We start from the raw sequence: 18804 nt of genomic DNA, 5'->3' as shown, positions 1-18804 counted from the left end.
TGCCTGCGTCCTCCCAAAATTTTACGGCTCTGGGAATTATATGTATGGAAATAATGAGCCTTAAAAATCTACCCAGCTACGACAATACATTTATGATGACTGGACATAATCTGAGCCATGGATATCTTTTGCTTTATTCAGTTATGGCATCGAGGCTACAAAAGAAACAATAAATGAGAAGTACTCACCTTGCAAGTTTGTTGGCAATTTCTGCACCCCACCCATTGACTTGGAATGAATACTGGAAGAGTCAACAACACTGTTAAAATTACCTCCAAACCTGAGGTAGCAAGCTAGCAGCTAAAGCTAAGTAACCACAACTAATAGCGTAGCAGACAAAATGCACAATATTATTATCTGTAAATTCAATTTTAGTGCAGTAGCTGACTAACCTGCGTGATGGAGTCACCAAATAAAATCACTTTAGGCCAGATCACTGAGGTGAACTTAGACATGGTGAAGTTCAATGTCCTGTGTGCTCAAGGAAAAAGGAAGAACAATGCAAAATGTCTTAAAAACTCTCTTTGCTTCTTGACATAAATCAACAAAGATACACTAACACATTCGCCGACAACTCACGTAGACACCTGACTCTTCAACAGACTGTAAAATACCTGATATAATAGCTGAAGTACGCTGTAGTACGACTTCTTTCGCTATACGCTGGGCGAGCTTTTATTTTGATGGTGGCGTCAGTTGTGTCACATTAAAAACCGTCCGTGTGAATTGTCGAGTCAGAAATTCTTCCAGGATCCAAAACCGAAGGTTAGTTGACACTATTATACCAACAGTTCAAACGACAAAACCACTCACTTGTAGCTAATACTGTCTGGTGCAGTTTTGGATGATTACAGCTTCAAATAAATAAGGTTTAAGATATGAAGCTAGCGTTTAGCTAACGTTTACTGCAGGTTGCGTTCATCCGCTGTGTGTGTCGGATGTAAACTTAACTACACGTGAAAACCAAAGAACTGTATCTAGCTTGGTTTGGACAATTTATTTGCGTTATTAGTCGAGGTTTGTCTTTTTCTGTCCTTTCTTACACTTTTAAACGACGCCAGTTAGCATTAATATTAGACACACTAGACAAATTTACCCTCAAATTATGTTGAATTTAAAGTAGAATCTTCAGTTACGATGGTATACAATTTGGCAGAAATGGCTAAAAGCTAAGCAAACTGTGATACACCAAAGGGCAGGTTGCAGTGAGGTTTATTTAACTTAAAGTGTCATACTTTGTAGTATAAGTCATTTTTGTCTGCCCCCTGTATCATTGTCTTTCTGTCTAGTAGTGCGATAGATAGATAGATAGATAGATAGATAGATAGATAGATAGTATCTGGAAAAACTAGTCAGCAGGCAAAGAAATAAACATGCACAACATCATCTTTCATCTTTTGTGTCCTTTAGAGGGATGTTGCAGCGTCCCAAACCCACTGACTCTGAGGCAGACCTCCTGAGAGAGCAGGAACATTTTCTGACCTCTGGTGCTCCATCTGCTGCAAATGTGGTCCGACGTCCCGACAAGAGGAGAGGAGAGGCTGGAGAGGCAGAAAGAGACAGTGGGGAGACTGGAGGAAGTCAGAGAGATGTGGTCACCATCGAAGGTGAGACCAAGTCATCTAAGAAAAAGGCTTTGAAGGCATTTGAATCCTCTAACAGCTGTGTGCGTATTGTATCAACAGCAATAGTTACCTGAAAAACATAATGTTCTGTTATGTTTACTGTAGATCTTCCAGACCAGCTCCCCTCTCTAACACCTGCCCCTCCTAAAAAGTCCCGCTTTAAAGCTGGCCGTGTCACCTTTGAAGATGAGGATGCTGAGGAAAGGCTGGACAGAAACGACACTCACATCAGTGCTGTTCTCTCCAAGATTGTTGTAAGTGCCTTTTGTGAAATCAGATAAATAAAGTGGAAGGTCAACATAAACCTCAGTTTGCAGATTATATGTTCTTCAAATGTATCTTGTTTTGTTTTGCATACGGCTCATTCCAGGTGAAATGACCAGATATTCCTTGGGGGTGTTGCTGCACCATTTTCAAATTAGTCCTAAATTTGTATGCCATTAGATAGTCACAAAAGTACTTTCTATGCAAAATTGTAGGCCTGTAGCTCAAATAGTTTCTGAGTTGTGGGGGTCTGAAATTTTCAGAATTTGGGCTATAAAAAGCCTCACCAGTGTTTTTTGCATCTTTAAGTGGTTATTTCTCAGCCTCTAGACATACCAGAGAGCTGTGAGTTGGTAAACAAGGCCTCTGCATGTAGATAGTGCCCCACAAACATCCCCAGGTGTTTCCCTACACTCTGCAGGCCGTGGGGGCTTGCTAAAAATGCTAAAAATTAAGAGATACCTACTCACGAGTGGAGTTTGGGACCTTAAAAGTACTAGAAATACTGCACAGAGGTATTCTGACACCCCTGGGTTCCATTCTACACAAACGTGTGATAACTTAGCAAACTGGAGCTTTCTAGGTACCTCAGTTTGGAAAATCTGAGCTCCCAAAGTTGGACGAGATTTTTAATTGGCTGTTTTTGGTGGCAAAAATCTCAGTGTGGGACAGGTACCAGAGACCCCAAATTTTTCTACAAGACAGTTCCATCTGTCTTCTATCGCTGTACAAAAAGCAGCAGGGTTATATTTGTAGTTACTGAGATATTCTTACTCAAAATGGCATGGGTGATGTCAAAATCGTTTTTTGCTTTTCAGTACTTTAAATTGGGATACAAGTATTAGTAGTCATTCCAATGGTAGTATTATGTATGTTTTGTTCTTTTTGAAATGTTAGTTGTTAAAGGTGACCACCTTCAAAAAGTGTAATGGTATAACTTAGGTATACCTAAGTTATAACTTAGGCATAGATTCTTTTGCTTGTAACATGACATTGTACAATTAAATTTAACATGTTTAATCCCACTGCACTGATACTGTAAAATTTAACATTATTGTTGTTATTTTTAAATTAATCAACCATAAACTACTACAGAGCTCCCTGAATTCAAGTTAGTACATGTAATTTGTATGTGTATGTTATAATTACATGTATGCATTGCAAATGGGTGTCAACATGTCATGATATCTACAGGTATGGCTCTAAACTAGACCTTGTGAAACTAAAAGGGCATTAGACTTTTTTGCTTTTCAGTACTTTAAATTGGGATACAAGTATTAGTAGTCATTTCAATGGTAGTATTATGTAGTTTTGTTCTTTTTGAAATGTTAGTTGTTAAAGGTGACTACCTTCAAAAAGTCTAATGACATGTTGACACCCATTTGTTACAAGCAAAAGAACCAATACCTAAGTTATATTTTTTGAAGGTGGTCACCTTTAACAACTAACATTTCAAAAAGAACAAAACATACATAATACTACCATTGGAATGACTACTAATACTTGTATCCCATTTTAAAGTACTGAAAAGCAAAGAACGATTTTGACATCACCCATGCCATTTTGAGTAAGAATATCTCAGTAACTACAAATATAACCCTGCTGCTTTTTGTACAGCGATAGAAGACAGATGGAACTGTCTTGTAGAAAAATTTTGGGGTCTCTGGTACCTGTCCCACACTGAGATTTTTGCCACCAAAAACAGCCAATTAAAAATCTCGTCCAACTTTGGGAGCTCAGATTTTCCAAACTGAGGTACCTAGAAAGCTCCAGTTTGCTAAGTTATCACACATGTTTGTGTAGAATGGAACCCAGGGGTGTTAGAACACTTCTGTGCAGTATTTCTAGTACTTTTAAGGTCCCAAACCCCACTCGTGAGTAGGTATCTCTTAATTTTTAGCATTTTTAGCAAGCCCCCACGGCCTGCAGAGTGTAGGGAAACACCTGGGGATGTTTGTGGGGCACTATCTACATGCAGAGGCCTTGTTTACCAACTCACAGCTCTCTGGTATGTCTAGAGGCTGAGAAATAACCACTTAAAAGTGCAAAAAACGCTGGTGAGGCTTTTTATAGCCCAAATTCTGAAAATTTCAGACCCCCACAACTCAGAAACTATTTGAGCTACAGGCCTACAATTTTGCATAGAAAGTACTTTTGTGACTATCTAATGGCATACAAATTTAGGGCTAATTTGAAAATGGTGCAGCAATCACCATCTGGTGAAACCACACGGAATGACCCATACAGTTGTAGATTATTTTCATTGTGTCTTTTAATGATCTCTGACATTATTCTTTGCTCTAAGGAGAGAGATACCAGCTCTGCTCCAATATCTCTACCAGCATTTACAGGCATGGCTTTCCCCAAAGTACTGCACCGCTCAGGCACCAACGATCAGGTTAAAGGCTAAAATGTCTTCTTTTCTTTAATGTTTTGATTATAGAAATGTAAACAAAATGTTACATTTTAGCTTTGGAGTGAATTGAGGATATTTATATTGAGGAAACATACAGATGGACAACAAGGTAAAAGACCAATGTGGTGAAAATCTATTTTCATTGTGCTTTCTGGTTGTTGTAAACTTTACAAGCTGGGTGGTGACTGAGCTGCTATGTACTGCTCACAAACCAATAGTCATCTAGCTCAAACTTTGTACGATCCGGCCTCTTCACTGGCTGCTACTTCTAGGTGAGCCATTCAGAAAGAGTATTTACTTCGCAGTAAACCAGGTTTGTTCAGTTTCTTGAGCTAATTCTGCTAACTGTAAAAGCCAAGAACAAAACACACCAAATGTTCTGTTGTTGAATGCAAGAATGAACATGAGAGTCCTCATGCACTCCCAGCATCTGATTGATTGAGGGTCTAAAGGTGACTTAACCTCTGATGGCAATATCACCACAACTATTGAAAACCTATAGTGTGCGCGCAACTAAAGTAGCTAACATATCTTTAGCTTTGATCATGTCCCCACAGATCAGTGAAGTGAAAACTGTGAAGCTTACCCAGAGTTGGTGGAATATTAAGACTGTAGTTGAATATGGGACTTCTAAAGGACAATTCACTTAACTCGCCAGAACAGCTACTTTTTTGCCTTTGCATTGATTCTGCAAGCCTCTGCAGCCCAAAAGCAGCAATTAGCACCATTCTTCTAAAAATATTTGTTCATTTGTTGTTTGATAAAGGTGGTAAGGAGTGTTGTCCTATATGCAAGTCCAAAATCACCCATACATGGTGGGATAACTGCAAAGGCAAAGCATATGAACATATGAATTTACATACTGTTTAAATGAACCCTTTGTGCCCAGTGGGGGTTGGCATTGTCTTCCTGGTAGAGATCACAGATAGAAATGTAGTTTTATTATGATTTGGCACACACCGTAAAATACTTTTGAGGAGGATATACTTTAAATATTTATCTAAAATGGTTTGTGTTGTTGCTTAAAATGAACCTGGTTCCTTCCTCTTTCTATGAAGCCACCACAGTCGTCAACTGGAGGAAAGAAAAGCATCTTCGCTCGTCAGATTGCTGCTCAGAGACTGAAGGAGGGCAGGACAGCAGACTTCAGAAAGCAGAACCTCCCAACAGAAACTAATATGGATACAGATCGTAAGTACTCTTGAACTTTAAAGTCCCAGATTTAATCACTATAGGAATTGTTTCCTATTTTTTGAGAACAGTCTTTTGGCTCCTGTCATGACAATATTTCAGCCTCTTTTTCTTTCTCTTTCTGCTTCTCTGCTCAATAGAACCACCGGCAGTCTCAGGCCCCACATTGGTATCAGGGCAGGGCCTTGGTGGCTCAGATGGCTCAGGAGAGACCATGAGGATCCACGAGGAGAACCAGGCCAAGCTTCAAGCAATGTCCCAGTCTGAGATACTAGAGGAGCAGAAGAAACTCTTATCTCAGCTTGGTAAGCAAAGAAGTCTCTACATGATATTTAATTATTACCTAATGTGCTGTACATTGAAATACAGGCAGGATCTATAACCATTTTGTTCAAACTTATGCATGTGAGACTTGTTTTTTTTGCTTCCCAGATCCTCGACTGGTTGAGTTTGTTAGATCCCGCAAAGCCCAAAGCGCCCCGTCCTCTTCTTCACCATCCAAGCACACCGGGGACAAAAGCAACAAGGAAGATCTTCCTCTTCAGAATGCAAGCAGAGAGTCGGACTCTTCCGGTGCTAATGTGTTGTTTCAGAAAGGCCAAGAAGTGGAGATGGAAGAAGAAGAGGAGGAGGAGCAGGAAGTGTCACCACCACCTGCTGTGACGGGTATGATTTATTTAGATTAAATGCTTTTATCACTCCCTGCTTGTTCATTCCTGCTACCTGTTGTTGATAATGGAGACAGAATGACACAACAGGCTTTAAATTATGGAGTGACTTTAGTACGAGCAATTATTTCATGTTGTGTCTGGTGAGATGAAACCTTGTTGGTTAGACTGTCGATCACAGGAGTGTTTGGGGGAGAAATCAGGAATGTACAGAGACAGAGTTTGGCCGGTTTTTAACCCTCGTGTCGTCCTGTGGGTCAAAATTGACCCATTTTAAAGTTTGAAAATGTGGAGAAAAAAATGTTCTCACAGTGAAACTGCTGATGTCCACATTTTCAACATTTTTGGGAAATCTTTGAACATTTTTTGGTGGGAAAAAAGAAATGTTAAAAGTATTTCTTAAGAACATTCAAAAAAAATCCCCCAAATCCAGCGAATTTTACCGGATTTTGGTTCATTTTTTTGTGAATGTTCTAAAAGAAAATATTAGAAGTTCTACTGATATATTTGTAATCACTTTAGATATTTTTAGGATTTTTTGAAAGATTTTTACAATTTTTTTTGAAAATGTTTACAAGAATTTTCTTGCCAAATTTGGGGGATTTTTTTTTTTAATAAAATTTTTAAGGACTTATTGGAATTTTCTTCCTGAAGTATTTGCAAGTTTTCAGAAATTTGGGGAATTTTTTGCTGAATTTTTGGATTTTTTTCAGACCAGGAAACAGTATTTTTTGGTGCCTGTGAATGAGGACTACAGGAGGGTTAAGGAAGGCCATCACACATACCAGCTCTCTCTCGCTTCTGTCACTCGCCTGCATCACATTTATCTTTGTTCCTCTCACTGCTCTCTTCCCCCACTTTCCTGACCATCCATCCTCTAATTGTTTAAAAGTATAACTGATGTAAGACGTCTCTGCTGTTTGGCTAAAATCCAAACTTAAAGCTGCTTATTGACTTCACTTTGTATGACAAGCAGAGAGTGCAACATGAACCAGAAGTAGCCACTCTCTGCTTTTAGGTTACTACATATCATACAGAGGATGCTTTAAGTCCTAATGAATGTGTTGCTAATGGATCACACAAAGACGAATCTGACACATCGTTTTCGTGCATCTATGTAGCCTCATTTGGCTGCGGTTGTATTAGGTGATGTACACTGTTCAACATTTTTACTTGCATCACTTTTGCCCCATTGTGTGGTTCTGTCTATGAATCAGAGGAGGATCTGCCAGTGAAGCCTCAGAAGGAATGGGTCCACATGGATAAGCTGGAGCCGGAGAAGCTGGAGTGGATGAGAGACTTGCCTGCACCCAGAAGAAAAACGACTAAGAAGGCAAGAGATGATTTCTGCTAAGACCTAGTACTTCATTTTTTCTGGTTTCCTTGAGTTTACAAGACGTGTATCTCAGTCATCACTTTCTGTGTTTCTGTGTGTCCTGATAGGCCATGCAGGCTCGTTTTGACTTCACAGGGAACTTAATTGCGCCCACTGAGGATCTGCCCACCCACTTGGGTCTGCACCACCACGGAGAGGAACCTGAGGTCAGTAAGCAACGAATCAAAAAAGACAAGAAGGGCCCTTTTTTATTATTCTTTTTTTCCCTTTTGGTGGGAATGAAATGACTATAATGCCTTCAGATCTATTCTTCATGAACTTGAGGATTCTTAGGCAGGTTCTAAAGCATTCCTCTCTGCCTCAGTCCATCTCACGGCACTTAATTATACGGAAAAATCCAACACATGCAAATTTTCGTCTGGATTCCCTTTGAGCAAACACTTGGCAACAATGCCATCTAATCTGATGCTTTGTCAGGGCAGTAAATGAGCAAAAAGCACCATCATGAGCCTACAAACATAATTCTGTTTATGTTTGCAACCTTGACAATTCAGGTTTTTTTTTTCCTAGCGGGCAGGTTATTCCCTGAAGGAACTCTTCCTGCTGTCTCGGAGTCAGATCATCCAGCAGAGGAGTCTGGCCCTCAGCACTTTGGCCAACATCCTCTCCCAGGTACCAAACTTACTTTTACTGAGTCACACATACCTGCAGAGAAAATGTGCCCGTGGTCAGCTATGTGACGATGTTTTGTGTTCTGTAGGCACGCGCTGGAGAGTATCTGTCAGTTCTGAAAGGAAACATGGTGTCTTCTCTGCTCGACGCTGGTTTGGTCTTTCTGCTCCGGTTTGCACTGGATGACAGTGTTGAGGGAGTGATGTCGGCAGCTGTGCATACGCTTAAAGCACTCCTAGTGTCTGCAGAAGATGAGGTAAGATCACCCTTAGCAGTGCATCCGTGTGTAATAACACAGTAGTTATTAGGAAGATGTTTAAGCTGCACCCGCACTTTTCTGCACCACTGAACCACTCATTTCTGCATAGCTTCTACCTAAAATATGTTTTAAATAAAAAGCAGAACCGGATCTCCAATTACAGTGCATAAACGGCACAGCAATGATCCATCAGCACAAAGCAAAACATTTGAAGTGATCTACGAGAGAATGTACTGTTTTCTACTCCACACAAGTGTTTGTAACCAGTGATGGCTTCCTCGGGGTCTTACTGGGTTTGCTTCTCTTCGTAGGAGTGTTTAGACTGCACCTTCTCCTGGTTCCGTGGTCTGGCCTCCTTCCCTCTGCTGCCGACTGCTCAGGAAGAGGAAGATGAGGAAGACGAAGGTCTGGATGAAAGTCTAAAGGAGACGGCAAAGGAGAAAGAGGAGAGGAAGAGTGATCATGATGTGGCGAGACAAGATGTTATCAAGGTAAATGAGCAGAGTTCATTCTTCTTACTTTTTCTTGTCCCTGAGCTTTGTCTATGAAGGCTGAAGCATATTGTTGGCTGTCTGGCCATTCTCTTATTGTCTGCGTCAGGGTTTGCTAAAGATGAAGCTGCTGCCCAGGCTTCGCTACATTCTTGAGGTGGTCCGACCATCGCCTCCGGTGGTTCAGGATGTGCTGGAGATCCTGACTCGTATCGCTCGGCACTCCTCCTCATCTGCCACACAGGTAACAACACCAACAAACCTACATCCTCATTCATTCAGCTGCTGAATCACTGTTTCACTGTTTATTGTGTTTCACTCGCAGGTGTTGGATTGCCCCCGTCTGATGGAGACGGTGATGTCAGAGTTCCTTTCCACTTCCTGGTCACCATCAGCTTCTCTCCCTCCTCAGTCCATCTATGGACTACCACTAGCCAGCGCCATGAAGCTGCTGAGGGTTGTGGCTACCTCTGGCAGACATGCATGTGCCAGACTGGTAATAATCTCAATTTATTAATAGTGTAATTATTATGGAAGGTGTTGCTTGAAGTGAGAGATGACCATTGGAGATTGTCTGACGTAACTGGTTGAGCTGTGTCGATGTTGTTCCTGGCAGCTTAGAAATGTTTACACAGTCTGTCATTATCTATACAGTGTGCACCTCCATGGATCTGAAATTATTTGTAAAACACAAAACATAAGCACATTTAATACAGAAGATTAATAATAATACTTTGATGTTCCTTACATACAGTGCAGTTATATCCATAACCCCTAATGAAGACTATCGGCGTGTTTTCATGTGAGCATTTCCATCACTATTACATCTTCTTCTCTCCTCTCTCCAGCTGAACTCTCTCGGAGTGAGAGAGCGTTTGTCTTGTCTCCTGAGTGCTGAGCCCAGTGAGCTGCTGCTGGAGCCAACCGAGGCCCTAAAGATCACCACGGAGGCCTACAGGCTGTGGGCCATATCAGCCGGCTACGGACAGGCCTGCAAATTATACATGTGAGTTAAAATGCGATGAGGCTGATAGACTCCTAAGCAAATACACTGTCAGCTCATAACGTTGCTGTGGCTGTTTATTAGTAAGCAGCTGCCTGTATGGTGACCAAGCAGACTGAAAACATTTTTTAAAAATGTGCTGGTGGGTGCTGTGCTGTTATGTGGGTTGGTAGGACAATACATAGTAAATTATTAGAGCTGCATGATACTATCAAAAACTGACATACAATATTTAGTTTTTCTGTAGTATGAAGGAACACTGCAATTTTCACCAGATGTCCTGAATGACTGTTTCAAAAGAATGAACAATTCTTGCATGGTGGTGGTGATTTTCTTCATCAAAAATGTAAAATACTTTTTAAACAGCTCTTTTTTTTTTTCTTGTTTTTTTTGACTGTGAACCACTTGGAACCTTACTCATGTGGCATAACACCGGCAAAAACATCCAAAATAGTTATTTTCTTCTTTGGAGAGATCTGGCTTTACACTCATCATACAGAACTTTATGGAACTTTAAATTGTCTCAAGTAGCGGCACAATTGCAAAATGATAATCATGACTATTTTGATCAATACTGAGATCATGTGTATATATGTTTTTTTTTTATTGCACTTTTACATTGAAATGAACTAAAACTGCTTCATTCCATGTTGTGCTGCAGTCCTGCTTATGTACAAGTTTAAACAAGGTTCTTCCTCATCTTCTTTTATTTCTTTACTGTTTCTTGCTCAGAGACTTGTATCCAGCTTTGGTGAAGGCGCTGCAGTCCGTCCACAGACTTCTTCCCCCCTCAGATCCTTTGCTACCTCTGCAGCTCCAGCGTCTCCTGGCTCTGCTGTCTCTGCTCACACAAGTCACACACACCGCTGGATGTCATCAGGAGCTACAGGCCGGCATGGTCAGGTATACATGAATCACTGCATGAAAACTGAAATCTCTGCTGCAGAGATTTAGGTTAAAGAGGCAAACTCTGTTGATATGAATCCTCTGCATCTACATGTTGCCGTCTCTCTTTTTTATTACAGCTCTCAGGGAAATGAGTGCCCCCCGCCTCCTCCGGTGTCTTGGGGTCATGTCACAGGGTTGCAGGCAGCCTTGTTGGGGCATTTGAAGGGTTTCCTCAAGAGTCTTGATAATCCAGTTCAGAGAGACAGCAGCCTCACCGTGATCCCGGCTTACCTGGTCTATCTAGAAGCTTACTACCACCAGCTCTCCAGACAGGTACTGCTTCCTGCCCCATGTCCCGTACTGGTTTCTGTGATGTAAAGCCACACTTTATAGAAGCAGTGGTAAAGTAGGAAGTACAATGTAAAATTTATGTAAAACTCACAGCTGTAACATACTTTAAATCTGTCATGTTTGTGCTAGCTTAAACAAAAACAGCTAAATAAGACAATTTTTCGAGACATTTACTACCTCCAACTGCATGTCCACAAACATTAACATCTGTGTAAAAGTAGCAACATATTTGTGCTCCGCTTTTAATTTAAAAAGAACATATTAGCAAATATATACAATTAGGATAACTGTCTATAATGTTTAACAATGTTTTCAGATGTTGCAAGCATTTATTTTCTGACACGTCTGAGGTTTATTGAGACAGTTTTCTCGTCTCCTTTACACAGACTTTGAGTGCAAGTATGACATTTTAACAAATGATTGAACTTACATATTTTTGTATTTATGTAATGTGACTCTTCCACAGAACTGTTTCAAGCCGGTGGAGACTCTCCAAGAACTTGAGCTGTTGACATCTGAAGTTCTTCTCCCACTAATGAGTCACGATTCTGTACAAGGACTGATAAAGAATCTTGAGTACGTCTGATTTACTGTGAGCCAGTGCTGTGGCTTCTTTATGTCATCCTTAATTAAATAACACAATTAATGTCTAAATAATAAAAGAAGATGGCAGTTGTGTTTCTTTTTGACACCTTTAACAGCACAAGCTGAGAAAAGTTTCTGTTTTTTTCCACACCAGGTCTTCATCAGTTGTGTGTAATCTTCAACAGTCCAGTCATCTGGGCCCAGAGACGACTCCTAACCTGCCTGGTTTGGCTTGTTCAGGATGGAGGAATCGTCCTGGACTGGTTGCTCCCAGCTCCCCCTTCCCTCTTCTAACAGGACTGGGGCTCCTCTTGGAAACAGTCACAGGGATCCATAAAGGTCTCAGCAAAAAGGTCGGTCTTTTTGAAGAGTTTAAAATAGCAGTGATGTCTTAAGGGAGAGCTTTATATTATATGCATGTTACTTACAACATTGAACTGTTTAGGTTTTGGTGGTCAAAAGTCAGTTTGACCTCAGAAGACACATTTTTGGCCATAAGCAACAATCATGAAAAAAGTCACACAAATGAGAAATCAATGATAGTGATGGAATTAAATATCCAAAAGGTCAACCTCGGTGTCCTATTAAACACATAAATTCAGGAGCAATTGGAGAGATTATGACAATATTTCATATTTGGTCAAATAATGATTTCATGACACTGATCTTGAATGCCCACTTCACAAATTCCTTAACAGTCTTTACTACATATAAATGTTAAGTCTGGATATAAACTACAGCTTCACTAACCAGCAAGGACAGAAAAATTGACCTTCAGGGTTTTTTTTTACTAGGTGATTTTACTGTTTAGCTTTAGCCAAAGTGGAAATAATAATCAATACAGTTAAAATAAATAGTTAAAATAAAATAAAATAAAATAAAAGCATTCATCCTATTGGCAGTTTTGATTGTTGAGTCAAGTTAGGTTTTGCTGCCATCTTGTGGCAACACAAATAATTCCTGTGTTTCATTTGACCCACGTGTTGTCCTGCAGGTCAAAATTGACCCGTTTTAAAGTTTGAAAATGTGGAAAAAATATATTGTGAACATTTTTTTTGGTGGGAAAAAAAGAAGTGTTAAAAAAAAAGTTTCTTTAAGAACATTCACAAAAAAATCAACCAAAATCCAGCGAATTTCGCTGGATTTTGGTTGATTATTCTGTGAATGTTCTTAAAGAAAATATTACAAGTTTTACGGACATATACGTCACCACTTTAGATATTTTCAGGATTTTTTTGGAAGATTTTTGCTAATTTTTTGAAAATATTTACAAGAATTTTCTTGCCAAATTTGGGGTATTTTTTAAAACTAAAACTTTTAGGGAATTATTGGAATTATTGGAGGTTTTGCAAATTTTCTGAAATTTGGGGAATTTTTTGATTTTTTTTTTTTTTTTTTTTCAGACAAGGAAACATTTTTTTGGTGCCGGTAAATGAAGACAATAGGAGGGTTAATTGTTTAACTTTCTGTGTCTGATCTTCTCTCCCACTCTCTAGTTCACTGGCCTCCTCTGGTCAAAGCCTCTCATCCGTTACCTGCGTCGCTGCAGTCAGGCTACGCCCAAACTGTCTCACACCAGGGCCTGGCTTCTCCGTCATGAACACCATCTTCTCTACCTGCTGCTACGGCTGGCACACACACAGGTAGGTTCTAACATAAACTAAACCCTGATAGACACAGAACTGTTGAGCCCAAGCAGACAGTTTAGATTGTTACATTCTTTCAGGTTGTTGTAGTTTTTGTTATAAACCAAAATGAAAATTCAGTCTCTGAAGAGTAATGCCACATCACACATCCTGTGCTGTAGTTTATTTTAGGTTTCAAAACTATTTCTCTCAGTTTTGCCTTGTATCAAGAGACAACTGTGAAGTCTTTGTTTTATTTTTGGACAATTTGTGCATAAGATCAGATGTCATCTGGGATAACCAGTTTTTTTTTTAAATATTTGTATCTATTTCTAATATAAATATGTTTTTGTTTAATCTAACTAATAAAACTTTTATTCTGTTTTCTGACATTTCTCAGGTTCCAACTGAGCCAGAAGTAGCAAAACATGCCTCACTTTTCCACCAGGTGGCGCTGGTTCTACTGCCGTGGTTATTGCCAGGCAGTGAATACCTGGCACACGAACTGCTCTCCACTATTATCTTTAGCAAGGACTTTATATCGTAAGTTTACCCATACTTTACTAAATTTAATCAGGAATTAAGTTCTAGAAAGTCCCAACACAATCATTCTAAAGGTCTTGAATTCTTGCTTTGACCTTTTCCTTTGTTCACTACATTCTGTCTAAATAATTGTTTAAATTATTGCTTTAAAAAATGCGACCCATGATTGTAATCCAATTTTGCAAAATTACGTTACATTCAAAATTACATTTCTTTGGAAAAAGATCAAATTAGCCTATGACCTATTTCTACTAACAGTGATGTTCCTCTTCAACACTTTATTCGATTATCAGTTTCTGTCTCTTTGTTTGGCTTCCAGAGAAGGACACAGTGGAGGGCCTGAAGCTGTAGAGTTGGGGGAGCTGAAGCTTCATGAGGAGACACAACAGCACACTTCTCCATCGCTGCAGACTGTCGGCGCTCTCCTGAGAGAAGCTTGCGTCCAGCTTCCGTCCATACGAGGCTGTTTTCTCACTCACCTGGCCCATTTGGAGTCCTCTGTGCTGGTGTCCCGGGATGCTCTCCTGGGCCACAACCCCTGGATCAAATCCCATCTCCTCCCAGAGCTCACTGGCCCCATCCTGCCTTTAGACTGGCCTTTTCTCCCACTGGTCAGCCTGTACGAGAGAACAGGGGTGTCTGATGGTGGGGGGCTGGCAGTGGAGGAGCTTCCTCAGGGCTCTCTGCAGGCGGTGACACACTGTCTGCAGTGGCTGCTGCTGCTGGAGGTCTGGAGGGAGGATGCTCTAAAGGTACAGAAAGAAGCCACACTTTATTTGCATAATCCAACATCACAAATTTGCCTCAGGGGGCTTTTAACAAGCGTTTTTTTTTTATCCTTAGAACCTTGAATCAGAAAAAGGAAAACTCCATCGAGTTTAACTGAAATGAATGTGTGAATTAAATAAAAAGTAAAATACGTTATTTTACATTTCAGCTGACATAGTGTATCCCAAATAGCACTTAGAGCAGAACTGATTAATCAAATAATACTATAATAATGACATAAAAACACTCAACTTTTCAATCAAACTTACAAAAGCCTAAAATTAAAGTAATTCACTACCACAATCACATAGATCCAGCAAATAAGTGTGTACAATGAAGTTGAATTAAATAACTAAAACGCAATGAAAAACATCAAAACAGTAAAAAGAAAGAAAATACAAGAACTAACTTTAATACCAGGAGTTTTTGAGAAGCCAAGTTTTCAATCACCCACTGATTAGATTATCAGTTAGCCATTTTAATCATTTTTTAAGCAGAAACACCAAATACTCCTACAATAGTCTAGCTCTTCTGTGAAGTGTTGTGTCTCTGTGTTTGTTTTATTTGTTTCTGTGTCTGTATTTTGTCATTTCGTAGGCGGTCCTTCCTGTGGCCAAGCTCGCCCGCCTGTCCTGTGTGTTCCTGTGTTCCAGTGACTTGTTCCTGGAGAGGCCTGTTCAGAAACTGACCTGGGGTCTGTTCAGACTGCTGACAAGGTCTGATAAGTCATATTCAGCGTTTCAGATTATTTTCACTTTAGCACCAACTCCAAACTGAGTACCTGAAATAGATGGCACGGGTCCTAATAAACAAAAACCTTCTGTTTGAAGGGGATCCAGGCTGGACTCTTTGGACCTGAACGAGCCTCCTCCAGGTCTTGCCTCCTTCCAGGATTTGTACTCGGCCCTTTTGGCCCAGTATGAAGCCGTGTCTTTTGGAGATCGGTTGTTTGGCTGCTGGATCCTCTTGCCTCTGCAGAGGAGGTACAGCGCCGCCATGAGGCTGGCCGTGTTTGGGGAACATGTGGGGATGCTGAGGTCCCTCGGGGTCACTCTGGCACAGGTACTGATGGTGCTTTCTATTTTGCTACTTGACTTTTCAAGTGTAAAGTTGAGTGCCCAGGTGTGAGTTCTTTGATTGTCTCTCTGTGTTTGTGTCAAAGCTGTCCATCCCTATCGAACGGTTCACGTCTCCCCCTGAAGACTCGCTTCCCGTCCTCCGTCTTTACTTCCGCTCTTTGGTGACGGGGACCCTGAAGTTATCCTGGTGTCCCGTCTTATATGTGGTTGCATTGTCTCACATTAACTCCTTCATCTTCTCTCAGGATGCTGCAGCACAGGTATGACACTGCACTGCACACTTGTTGTCCGTACACGAAGTACTGAATAGGAAACGTGGAAAATATGTGATTTCTTAACCCACAAGGACTCTATTTTATTACTCCGGAAAAAAACGACACTTTAAAAGAAGCTTGTTTTGATTAAGTTGCTTGCTCTGCTTTATGTGGAGGTTCTTATTGTGTATTCATGATAAGACTGCGCTGTGTGTTACTCCCTATCACCCAATATGCCACATATGTAGTGATTTAACCTATCCAGAAAGGGATTCCAACTGCTTTGAAAAGAAGGCTGGATTCGTGACAAGTGTACAGTTTTTTCAGGGGGATTTACGCTCGTTTTTGCACGTCAAGTATGAGCTCTTTGCGTGCAGCATCTTTAAGATTTAACAAGTACACAAAGCCAGTCCTGTGGCTGTTGATTAAGCGTTAGTGGAACCAGCCTCAGAACTGGTCTCACAAATTTAGCTCCCTCATGTTCCAGATGATTTAAATTCATGATGTGTGACTTTGAAGTTTTATGGAATAAGAAATACACTGACCGATTTTTTTTTTTTTACACAGTTCACAAAGATGTGGTATTTATTTATTATTCACTATTTCAGAGCAGGAAGACTGAAAACATTCATACATGCAGAGGCAATTTTAGACATAAAATGCGCCAGTGGAGCTTTGATCTTTAATCCTCTTGTCTTTCTCCAGGAGGTTGAAACAGCTCGACACAGTATGTTGAGGAAAATCTACTACCTGACTGATGAGGTACTCCTCTCCTTGTTTCCACTGCTTGTTTTCCTTTCCTCCGTCTGTCTGTGATCTTTATATGCTGCGAAGTGTTCATTGATTACCCACTTTCCCCCCAGCTCTCTCCTGTTTCTAATGACGTGCTCTTCACAGTCTCTGCACATTGCTGACAAACTAGCCTTGTTGTTTTTCCTCTTGTTGCCCTCCATCCCAGCCCCTGTTGGCCTGCTGAGTTGTTTTTCCTGGCACCTTTGAATATTGCAACTTAGTTTTTATTTAGCCTGTTATAAAATTTAAGTACTGTAGCTGTTGATTTTGCCTCCTTACTGGTCTTTCCGTGTGTTTTTTAAGTATTCCAGTCGAACCATAATGTCTTTGATACAGATTTTCTTTCTTAAATCCAACGTTTCAGTAATTTCAGACATAACCTTACTTTTATTCAGTACGTATGCAACACACAGACTGCTTATTCATCTGCAGAAATAAAATGTATAAACACGTGGTTCTGCAAGACTTTCACACCAATGCTTCCCAACTTTGTTGCTTGAGGAGGTTGCTTTCTTGCTTTGTAAAACCATTTACACACTATTGAGTTGTACTATTTGGTGTTTAGGTGTTCAAACTCATTTGCATATAGTTTGATTCTGGCGTTGCCCATTATTGCTTTATAACTGACAGCTGGTCATCAGTGAATATTCCATGTCCAACCCCGAATATTTCGAACTGAAATTGGCCAGCGTATGTTCCAACAATGACAATTCACCCATATTTAGTTTCTTTTAGATATAATCAAAGCAGTATAATTTGATATAATATATAGATTTAGAGTGCATCTGTACAGGTTGGGTTTGCTAGAGATACTAGAATGAGCTGCTCTTTAATTTTGATGTGCTTGAAGCGGTAGGAACCAAAGCCATGGATGTTGTTTTCTTGTGGTAAACTTTAGGGGAACTCTGTAATGGTGTTGTACATCAATCGATGATATCCTTTGCTCTTTCAAATCGCGTTACCTCTAATTTGAGATCAGTTCCACTGAGTATCTGCCCACTTTGCTTTGCCAATGGTTGTTTTGTGTTCCATTATCATTTGTCACCACATTGCTGCTGGTTTCTTCCTGTGTGTATCGGCTTTAGAGCTGAAAGAGCTGAATCAAATTATGATTTCTGTTTTTTTTTCTTCTTAAAATTAGCTGAGCTGCTCCACAGTCTCTTCTCATAACACGGCAACTTCAGAAGCACCTCCTTAGGCAAAAGCACTTCTCGTGGGAAATAAGTGGTTTATACCACTTCTGCTGCTCCTCTTCCCATCCTTCTGACTCTTATCTCATTTTCAGGTGTTGAAGAACCACTTGCTGCTCTTCCGTTTGCCCCAACAGCACTCGGAGCTCGGTTTCAATACGTACGAACAGTTGCCTCCCATCAGGGCGAAGCGTTTGGCGAATGTTGTGGGACTGCAGGACAGCAGCAATGACAAAGGAGACTGAGGAACGCAAAGAGTGGTGAAATAAAGAGGTAGTGTGCCCGAAACAGAAGATACAGTGGGATGACAGTATGAGACTGTTAGGAAGTGAAAGAGAAAAGTAGAAGATGCTGAAAATGAAAAGTTAACATTGGGAGATGTTTATTTAAAACGTTAAAGGTATGAAATCAAGATGTACGTTGGACAAAGGAGCAGCGTGGTCACATAAAATGATTCTGTGGCCCGTTTTCTAAAAGGAAATCAAACCTGAGATGGACTCTGACAGCCTTGCAAATAATTTTTGGCACTTATTTTAGCCTGTATAGAGTATTTTACACTGGGAATCTGAAGTGTGTCATAAAATGTTCGATAGAAATGCTAAAAATTAGGTGCAGATGCGTCATAGCACAGGCTCTACATAACTTGTCTTGTTTTTCTGTCTGACTCCAGTATGTTGCCAGAGTTGCTGTGTTTCTTGTATTTGACGGTTCGTGGCATCTCAGAGGAAAGACAAATATCCTAATTTACAAATGCCTGAAATGTTCTTTTTAAAAAAAAATAAAACATGAATCCTATAATAATAA

General features: G+C 40.3%; 2 protein-coding genes across 4 annotated transcripts in view; one reads left to right on the top strand and one right to left on the bottom strand.

The window, feature by feature from the left end:
* Positions 1-722, bottom strand: part of iah1 (isoamyl acetate hydrolyzing esterase 1 (putative)) — a 3572-nt gene extending 2850 nt beyond the window's left edge. The window contains exons 1-3 of one of the 2 annotated variants that reach the window (XM_022221408.2): positions 615-722; positions 393-478; positions 189-241 (exon numbers count right to left, since the gene is read on the bottom strand). In XM_022221408.2, coding sequence (XP_022077100.1) covers positions 189-241; positions 393-455 — 116 coding nt within the window. In that variant the 5' untranslated portion in view covers positions 456-478; positions 615-722. The remainder of the gene's footprint in view (positions 1-188; positions 242-392; positions 479-614) is intronic. The other variant, XM_051946020.1, reaches the window with a different exon arrangement.
* rpap1 (RNA polymerase II associated protein 1) lies at positions 670-18804 on the top strand. Of its 2 annotated transcripts, none has more exons than XM_022221384.2 (27): positions 670-765; positions 1411-1607; positions 1731-1879; positions 4195-4287; positions 5364-5496; positions 5637-5801; positions 5929-6162; positions 7382-7497; positions 7608-7706; positions 8071-8172; positions 8261-8428; positions 8743-8922; positions 9032-9166; positions 9248-9418; positions 9771-9928; positions 10658-10828; positions 10951-11146; positions 11631-11740; positions 11904-12102; positions 13246-13392; positions 13775-13917; positions 14237-14669; positions 15283-15401; positions 15516-15747; positions 15848-16024; positions 16724-16780; positions 18096-18804. In XM_022221384.2, exons 2-27 carry the CDS (start codon positions 1415-1417, stop codon positions 18243-18245), a joined length of 4230 nt encoding a protein of 1409 aa, XP_022077076.2. In that variant the 5' UTR covers positions 670-765; positions 1411-1414; the 3' UTR covers positions 18246-18804. The 2 variants fall into 2 exon arrangements, with proteins under 2 accessions (XP_022077076.2, XP_051801675.1); XM_051945715.1 differs by lacking the exon at positions 670-765 and adding an exon at positions 817-1017.

The sequence above is a fragment of the Acanthochromis polyacanthus genome, chromosome 1 (assembly GCF_021347895.1).
Source record: "Acanthochromis polyacanthus isolate Apoly-LR-REF ecotype Palm Island chromosome 1, KAUST_Apoly_ChrSc, whole genome shotgun sequence".
Lineage (NCBI taxonomy): Eukaryota > Metazoa > Chordata > Actinopteri > Pomacentridae > Acanthochromis > Acanthochromis polyacanthus.
The sequence above is the reverse complement of the archived record's forward strand: the minus strand, read 5'-3'. Positions and strand labels throughout refer to the sequence as shown.

Coding starts and splice junctions, on each gene's coding strand:
- rpap1 (XM_022221384.2), top strand. CDS start 1,415: ATGTTGCAGCGTCCCAAACCCACTGACTCTGAGGCAGACCTCCTGAGA. Junction 8,923..9,031: donor CGAGACAAGATGTTATCAAG/GTAAATGAGCAG, acceptor TGTCTGCGTCAG/GGTTTGCTAAAGATGAAGCT. Junction 16,025..16,723: donor CTCAGGATGCTGCAGCACAG/GTATGACACTGC, acceptor GTCTTTCTCCAG/GAGGTTGAAACAGCTCGACA.